This window comes from Dreissena polymorpha, chromosome 1, assembly GCF_020536995.1.
Source record: "Dreissena polymorpha isolate Duluth1 chromosome 1, UMN_Dpol_1.0, whole genome shotgun sequence".
NCBI classification, from domain to species: domain Eukaryota; kingdom Metazoa; phylum Mollusca; class Bivalvia; order Myida; family Dreissenidae; genus Dreissena; species Dreissena polymorpha.
In genome coordinates this window covers 7,599,280-7,608,458 of record NC_068355.1, presented here as the reverse complement: position 1 = coordinate 7,608,458, position 9,179 = coordinate 7,599,280, and the positions used below count along the sequence as shown (strand labels likewise).

At 35.9% G+C, this 9,179-nt stretch overlaps 1 protein-coding gene across 1 annotated transcript; it reads left to right on the top strand.

Moving 5' to 3' along the window:
- The first annotated feature begins 754 nt into the window (after positions 1–754).
- LOC127870013 (transcription intermediary factor 1-alpha-like) lies at positions 755–8,858 on the top strand. Its single transcript, XM_052412679.1, has 3 exons — positions 755–1,733; positions 3,841–4,838; positions 5,010–8,858. Exons 1-3 carry the CDS (start codon positions 1,405–1,407, stop codon positions 5,357–5,359), a joined length of 1,677 nt encoding a protein of 558 aa, XP_052268639.1. The 5' UTR covers positions 755–1,404; the 3' UTR covers positions 5,360–8,858.
- The last annotated feature ends 321 nt before the right edge of the window (positions 8,859–9,179 follow it).

Below are 9,179 nucleotides of genomic sequence, written 5' to 3'. Positions count from 1 at the left end.
TTAATATTACCATTTGAAAATAAACTTTGTTAAAAAAATTCTTTTTAAGTTTACATAATTCTGGGAAGTTTATAATTCACTTGAGGAGGAAATGTAGTATCGTATCATGTTTAATATGAATATTGATCTAAGAAAAGTAATTCAGTTATACTTTTACACGGATGATTGTTAGAGTTGCATTCCTTGATACATGTGTATAGAGGGCGCTAATTAAAATATGGAAACATTCAATGGTGTTTCGTTGTAATTTGATAGTCATAATATCAAAGTAATCGGCCTCGAGCCGTACGTAATTTTCAAATCAAGCCCCGGTTAAAATTGGCATAATCCTTGAAGTAACTAATTTTATTTATATTTAAAATATATAGTAAAATCTTTTTTTGTTGCATTAATGCCTCAGATCATATTAAATCTGTGTCATACACAGTAAAAAGGAACATTCATAACCCAAACATCACCAAATCTGCACTAAACAAAGCAGTTTCTACATGTCTCAGGTAAACAACTTTTTTCCCTCTTGTGTACTTAAAATATTTGAAACTTCAAACTTGTATTTGAGATCAGCATGCAAGGCCTCTGATCTAAGCCCATAACTCTGACTTGGGTTCAGCATAATTATGCTCCTTATTGTACTGAGGTTTGCTGCAAAAACTCGTATCTTGAGCTGACATTCAGACGTAGCATTGTGTAATCTTTAGGGAGAGCTAGATAAAAGTCAAAGTCATTGTTTCTAAACATAGATAAAGTGTGTGCACTCAATAACTAGAGTTATGATTTGGACTTTGTGCACATATTTTTGTGAAGGTATCTTATAGGCTGATCTAGAAAGGTATTGCATCTGGGGCAGTTTTGGGTAGATTTAACTCAATAGTGTGCAGTGATATCCTAAGTTACACAGGTTGAATTCGAGATTTTGCAAGTTTACCTAAACTTGTGTACCATTCAGGGTACTGATATAAAAATGTTTCAACACAGTTGATAAAACCAGTTGCAACTGTTATACACATGAATAAATCATTAAAGGTGAATAAGACAATTTGTAACTTCCAATTACAAAAGCAACCTTTTAACTTAATACATGTCTGAAGTTGGTTTATCTTATCCTTCTGTAGTATCAGCAGCATGATAACTGTTTGCAAGGTCTTTTTGCAATTTGACGATGGACTATGTCCTTCAGTGTCAATTTAAAGTGTGTCGATACTGGATACAAGCCTGTAGTTTGCAAGTTTGTAAAGCCTGAAGAGATTGAGGTTAAGGAAATGTGTTCATATAATTATTCAGAACTGTGTTTGTCTTCATACTACACATTCTGGTGTCAATAACACTCATTCTATTCATATAAGGAGTCAAAATTATAGTTAATACAAAGCTTCTTAATCACAGGAAAGTTTACAATTCTTAAAAATGGCGACTTCTTTTGATAATGTTCAGAAAAAATCAGATTTAGTGAAAGATTATGTTTGTAGCGCTTGCGAAAGTACAGATATTGAAAAAAGTGCTGATTATTTTTGTGAAAAATGTATGACGTTTTTTTGCGGAAATTGCATCCATCAACATGATCAATTATTTAAAAACCATTCCAAATATGGAAGAGAAGAAACAAATAAATGGCCTCTCTCAAAGAAAATGGAGGATTTGCTTCTGAAATGTGATGTCCACCACAAAAAACTGAAAATGTTTTGCGAGAACCACAGTCAGCTTTGCTGCTCTGATTGCCTTCCACGGAATCACAGGTAGATGACACACAGTCATATAATTAATTGAAAGTTATTAAAGTCATAGAAAGTCACATTTGTAGTAAAATCTTCATGAAACTTTATCAGAATATTATGTCTAATTATAGCACGGCTAAGTTTGAAAATGTTTGTTGTTCGTAAAACAACGTGGTCGGCCGGGGACGGGGCAGATATCCTTATATGGCTTTATTGAAACCTTGTGAACAGCATAGAAGCTAAATTTTTAGTTCAATCTTCGTGAAACTTGGTCAGAACATTTAGTATAATGATAGCTCGGTCAAGTTCGAAAATGGTTTTGGTTCGTCGAAAAACATGCGCAACAGGGGGCGGTGCAATTTTTCTTATATGGCTTTAATGAAACATTGCCCACTCTATAGAAGTCACACGTTTAGTCCAACCTTCATGAAACTTGGTCAGAACATTTGTTCTAATTATAGCTCGGCTGAGTTTCAAACGGTTTCGGTTCATCAAAAAAACATGGCCATCAGGGGTCGGGGCAGTTTTCCTTATATGGCAATAGTGAGATCTTATAAACTCTCTAGAAGTGACATTTTGTAATCAAATCTTAATTAAATAAGGTCAGAATATTGGTTATAATGATAGCCCGGCTAAATTCGAAAATTGATATGGTTCTTCAAACAACGTGGCCGCTTGGGGCGAGGCAGATTTCCTTATATGGCGATAGTGAAACCCTGTGAACACTCTAGAAGTCACATGTTTAGCCCAATCTTCGTACTTGGTCAGACAATTTTGTATATTGACAGCGTGACCGATCGCGAAGATGGTTGTGGTTAAAAAAAAACATGGCCGTCGGGGGGCGGGGCGGTTTTCCTTATATTGAAACATTGTGAACACTCTAGAAGTCACTTTTTGGTCAAATCTTCGTTAAACTTGGTCATAATATTTGTTCTAATGATAGCTCGGCCGAATCGGAAAATAGTTGTATTTCATTAAAAAACTTGACCGACAGGGGGCGGGACAGTTTTTCTTCTGTGGCTATAGTGAAACCGTGTGCACTCTCTAGAAGTCACATTTTAGTCCAGTCTTCATGAAACATGGTAAAAAAAATGTTCTTATGATAGCTCGGCAAAGTTCGAAATTAGTTGTGGTTCGTAAAGAAATTTTGCCGACAGGGGTCGTGCAGTATTCCAAATATTGCTATAATAAAACCTTGTGAACACTCTAACAGTCACATTTTAGTACATTCTTCATGAAACTTGGTCAGAACGTCTTACAAAATGATAGCTCGGCCGATATTAAAAATTGTTGTCGTTCGTCGAAAAACATGGCCGCCAGATCGCGAGGCAGTTTTCATTCAATGGCTATAATCAAACCTTGTGAACACTCTAATATCACATTTTAAGTCCAATCTTCATGAAATTAGGTCAGAGCATGTTTACATAATGATAGATCGGCCGAGATCGAAAATGGTTGTGGTTTGTCGAAACACATGGCCGCCAGGTGGCGGGGCAGGTTTCCTAATATGGCTTCAGTGAAATCTCGTGAACACTCTAGAAATCGCATTTTAGTCCAATCTCCATGAAACCTGGTCCGAAATTATTTTCTAATGATCCGTCGGCTGTTTGAAAAAAAAACTGGTCTTTTGAAAAACATGGCCGCTAGAGGCGGGGCAGTTCTTGTTAACGCTTTTTAACGTGTATTTCCAATGTTAATGAAACGTGGTCAGAGCATTTATCCCAATGAAAACTCGTCTGAGTTTGAAACCGTCACGTGCGGTCAAAAACTAAGTCACAAGGTCAAATTTAATAAACTCTTGTTAAAACTCTAGAAGTAGCAGATTTTTCCAATCTTCCTGAAACTTGGTCAAACCTTTTGTTCTTATAATACATACGTTGAGTTCGAAAATAAAATTGTGCATAATTTTTGTTTCAGAATGAACTTTTATCATTCTTAACTCCACCTTCTCGGAATATTTTACTTTCTTTAGGTTTTGATTGAGAGCCTTAGGGTCCATGGCCCTCTTGTTTGATTTTTAGGCCAAGTTTGAAACATATGCTCTCAATGTTTGTAAATGTTCTATTTTGCCTTGATAATTTAGGTCAAAATGGTTCTTGTTTTCTATTGCTCCATGTTTATTTTTCAGAGAGTGCAATTATGTTGCAATTTCTGAGGCTCCAATTTCTGGGTTATTCGAAAAGCTGTCATTGGATATGCAACAGTTGTCAATCAATCTTCGGACTATTCTTGATCAACTTAAAATGTTTGAGAGTACACGAGAGGCCATCATTCAGTCCGTGGAGGAATCATGTAGTGAAAAACTGCAAGAAATTCGAGACATGCGTAAACAATTAAATGCTACTTTGGATAAGCTAGAAAATGCAACATTGAAAGAACTGGATGAAATAAGGTCCACGCTGCAAGCCTCTCTCAAGAGAGACATTGAAAACTGTAGCAAACTGAAAGATGAACTGCATCAACTGGGTGGAGCTATATTTAGCCTGAGTGAAAAGAGCAAGAAAGAAATTGAGTTCATAGCCAGCATGAAATGTCGGGAAAAAATACAAGAGTCTGAGACATATCTGAAGGAAACCCCTGTGAAAGGTCTGAGTTCAATACAATTACAGTCAGACATTGACATTGAGAAGTATCTTTCTAATAAGTGCGGCCTAGGGAGGATTGTAGTAATGAATCCAAAACAGGTGTTGACAGTGAAAAGGAAGTCCGAGTATAATGTGAACACATCGAGTGACACAGATTTGTCTTGTTTCATCACAGGTATTTGCAGCTTGCATAACGACCATTTCATTGTTGTTGATAACAAAACTAAAAGAGTTCAGCTTTTTGACCAGCAGTTCAAAGTAGTCAAACACTGTGATGTGTCTGATCGCCCAAGGGACATTTGCCAGATTACATCCAGTGAGGTTGCTGTGACTGTTGGAAATGGTGTGCAGTTAATCTCTGTAGATGTGAAAAAGGGGCATGTTAGGACTGAGAGGATGTTTCGGTTACCGTATTGTGCGGTAAGTATTGCCAACCATCAGGAAGCGTTGTATATCACGTCAGGCACTGCTCTGTACCACTACACCCTGACTGGGACACTTGTGAAAATGCTTTATTCGGATACAGGAGCTGTTGATAGAGGTAAATGTATTGCAAAAATAATTAAAACATGTAAATACATGTATTTACCAATATTCTAACATAACAGAAGATTTATTAAAAACACTTATGCACTATTATGATTTTTTTTTATAAATAGAAGTGTTAATGTATTTAATTCTAATTTACTTTTATCGGGTTAATGTTTTGCAGTGTTTATGTGTGCAATTAGTCCAGCTGGGGACAGGATCTATGTCACCAACACCAACCAGCACAAGCTCATCACACTGGCAATGGATGGCACCCTGATATCCGCATTCACTGACCCCGAACTACAAGAACCTTGGGGTGTTCATGTTACACCAGCCGGTCAGGTTTTGGTCTGTGGAAGTAAATCCCAAACTGTCATACAGGTGAATCGTCGGGGAAGAAAGAAGCTAGCAACTCTGGTTTCAAAGAAAGATGGACTTAGATTCCCAACGTCTATCTGCGTCAACAAAAATATTGACCAGATCACTGTGGGACAAAACAACAACAAAATCATTGTTATGGAACTCCAATAAATCTTTTTGTTAAATATAAATGTATACAATGCCAGATGGGCTAGCTCCAGTAGCTCTACCTGTTGAATATAATATATAAAATCCTCGTTATCAAATTGGAGTATGGCGGGCGGACGAGTGGGCAATTGGGTGAGCGGTGTAAACACAGGTACTTTCCGGTTAATAATTTAAGGTTGCATTGACCAATCTTGATAAAACTTCACATAAATCAAGCTCACGTGTTGACATAGCTTGGGATTGTACTTGGGTGTGTCTGGTCAAGGCCAAGGTTGTTTTTACTAAAAAACACAACAGTTTGCGCTTCATAACTTGAATTTGGAAAGATACATTGAACATATTTGTTTTGTGTATGCAGCTTAAATGAAGACCTAGCTTGGGATTTATTTTGGGGCCAGCTGGGTTAAGGTTAAGAATACTGTTACTTAAAACAACGGTAATCAGGTGATTTCCGGTCAATAAATTGCGTTGCGTTGACACATCTTAAGGAAACAGCAAGCTAACATGGAACATTTACATAAATCGTGTTAGATAATGGTCAAGGCCAATGTGACTAAACGTTAAGAAACTTCATAACCTCAATAACCTCAGATTCGATATAGGTATGTAAAGATGGAGGTATTGCACTGAAATTGTGTGTGTAGGTTGCAGGGCTTAAATTAAACAGAATCGCTTACTTTTGCGAGTGGGTTATTTTGGAAGCTTACATGCAGACATAGCTTGTGATTTCATTTGGAACCAGTTAGATCAATATCAATGTTTCACTTATTGTCACAGTCACAGAAAACTGGTATCGCCTCTATAACTTGAGTTTGGATGGAGGTATTGTGCAAAATTGTGTGTAGTTATCTTTAATGCTGACCTAGCTTAAGGATTGCTGAATTATTTTAATGACGTTTATATCTTAAACGTTGCAATCTTAGTATCGGTATGATACCATGTTTACTTTCCTGCAATGTTTGTGTATCGTTAGCTTCCGGAATAAGTATGGGTTTGCAATGGGGCCTGTGGGATCAATGCTAATTTTACTAAAATAGAAATACAGTTTTCACATAAGTTCAGCCTGTTTTTTTATGTTTGTCAACCGTCAACTTCATTTAGTAAAACCTACCGATTCACTAAAACACAAAAACGTGTTTCCAAAAACCAATCAATCACACACGAACAAAAGTTCCATAAAACTTGTGTTATGTCAAAGCTAAGCCGTAGAAATTTAAGAATGAAGGGCAACCACTTACAAAAACGGTTAAATAACAATAATACTTTTGTTTGCAAATCCATTTCTCTTCAAATAAGTTATAAAATATTGAAAGAAATTTATAACCGTTAAATTGTTATGTTATCTGAAATAAGAACCAATACTCCAAGTGATAAGGTGCCCTTTCCTGATACATTTAAGCTGTTATCAAACTGTTTTGGCTGACATAGCCCAAATCAGTGGCGCAGCTGACGGTTAACAAAATAATAAAATAGAATGGCCAAACTTGCGTTTCGTTTTTGTTATTGTTTTGTAATTTTGTTTTAATGTAGCTTACGTCCGCACGTTTGGTTGGATTTCATTTGGGGCAAAGGTTACAGTTACTTAAAGTAGAAATATTGTTTCCTCTCAAAAGCGTTAGTTTGAATGGAGGTAATGTGATGAAATGTGGTTTATATATAGTGTATTTGCTTACTTTGCTTGCACATTTAATGGAATGAGTTAGTTTGTAAGCAGACGAATATGTAGTTTCTTTGCATGGTCACATGTATTGTTATACTTTATAAAGTTTCATCTTAACGTTTACACATACTATGTAACTAATAATGTTATTCAACTGTATATATGTTTTGTGGTCATTATATCAGGTGAGTTTTATACTCTGTAACTCCAATATAACGCTTAATATTTGTAAAATATTTTTTATGCCCCCCTTCGAAGAAGAGGGGGTATATTGCTTTGCTCATGTCGGTCTGTCGGTCGGTCTGTCTGTCGGTCCGTCCACCAGGTGGCTTCCGGATGATAACTTAAGAACGCTTGGGCCTAGGATCATGAAACTTCATAGGTACATTGATCATGACTCGCAGATGACCCCTATTGATTTTGAGGTCACTAGGTCAAAGGTCAAGGTCACGGTGATCCAAAATAGTAAAATGGTTTCCGGATGATAACTCAAGAACGCTTAGGCCTAGAATCATGAAACTTAATAGGTAGATTGATCATGACTCGCAGATAACCCCTGTTGATTTTCCGGTCACTAGGTCAAAGATCAAGGTCACAGTGACCCGAAATAGTAAAATGGTTTCCGGATGATAACTCAAGAACGCTTATGCCTAGGATCATGAAACTTTGTAGGTAGATTGATCATGACTGGCAGATGACCCCTATCGATTTTCAGGTCACTAGGTCAAAGGTCAAGGTCACAGTGACAAAAAACATATTCACACAATGGCTGTCACTACAACGGAGAGCCCATATGGGGGGCATGCATGTTTTACAAACAGCCCTTGTTTGCTTTTTGTGTCTTAAATATATTACATCTTGGAATTAAAGTGTTTGTTTTGTTAAATCTGCTTCTAGTTTACTACAAAAAGACTACTGTTTAGTTGCTTCCGGGTACTATTTGCTCCAAACATTGACTGATATAACAATTTTATGTTGAACTTATATACGAACAATAAATCAGGCATCATTATATCAATTTAGTGACATGGTAAATGCATAAAAAATAACACCGTATTGATAAATGAATATTTATGTATATTTACCAGCGGCGGGGGATGACCGCTATTTGTATCACTTTTCTTACATACATATGGACATTCATCTGAAACTCGAAATTGTTCTGCGCGCGTCATCTATTTTCTTGATGCAAAATCCTAGACCACTTGAGCAGCATAGACACTTTGACAAAACTAAGTATGTAAAAACACTCAGTACCTAGACCACTGTGTCGTGATCATTTTTAGTAAGACAGTGTAATTCTAAACAGTAGCAGCCTGCTTGTTTAGTTAATAAATTAAGATGATTTCCTGTTTCTTGTGTAATTTATAAATTGGCTGTAAGTTGTTGATCCATGGTAAATGTTTTACAAAACAAAATTGTAAGATATCGTTTTGAAAAAAAACTTTATGCTGCGCTGTATTATACTTGTTTTTTGTGCATGCATTGAATAGTTTATGATGCATAAGTCATTGATTCCACAGTTTTTTCAGAAGATAACATCACTTTATACGTACATGCACGTTAATATTCTTGTAAGTTAATGACAGTATGCTTTAGTATTTCTTAATGTGTTACTATTCTTATACGTGCAAATAAGTGATGTTTATTGTTTTGTATCGCCGTACATTACCATATTCCCTTTTTATATATGAACTGAATATGCTAACATCATTTACATGCTTCTTCTAGCAAATAAATATAAATAAGTTCAGATTACCACTGATACATCTATGTTTGCTTCATATGTAATAAGAATGTTTAAATAAAACATTATGGAAAATAAAACATTATTTTTGTTTGCATTCGAATCGTTACTATAGAGCAAAGGTATGCAGTTTAGACTTTAATTTATGAATTGCTACAAAATAGCTAGTTTTTTTAGTGGCGACAGAATTTAAACTGAGCGACAATAGTTTGCCACAGACAATTAAAACCCTGCGATATACATTTATTTATGAAATATTTCAATTGCAAAACAAATATGCTGTCCTTCGGTTCCACATAATTATAAATTGATAATAGTATCAATCAAAATTGATTTGACACGTCACATTATTTAATGTTCATTCAGTTTATGCTAGAATCATCAGCTTGAGCCAGCTTTGGTTGTGTTGAGACATT

Bases quoted from the DNA above. Each gene is read 5' to 3' on its own strand.
- LOC127870013 (XM_052412679.1), top strand. From the start codon at position 1,405: ATGGCGACTTCTTTTGATAATGTTCAGAAAAAATCAGATTTAGTGAAA. The intron at 1,734-3,840 runs GTAGATGACACA...TTTATTTTTCAG, and splicing joins TGCCTTCCACGGAATCACAG to AGAGTGCAATTATGTTGCAA. The intron at 4,839-5,009 runs GTAAATGTATTG...AATGTTTTGCAG, and splicing joins TACAGGAGCTGTTGATAGAG to TGTTTATGTGTGCAATTAGT.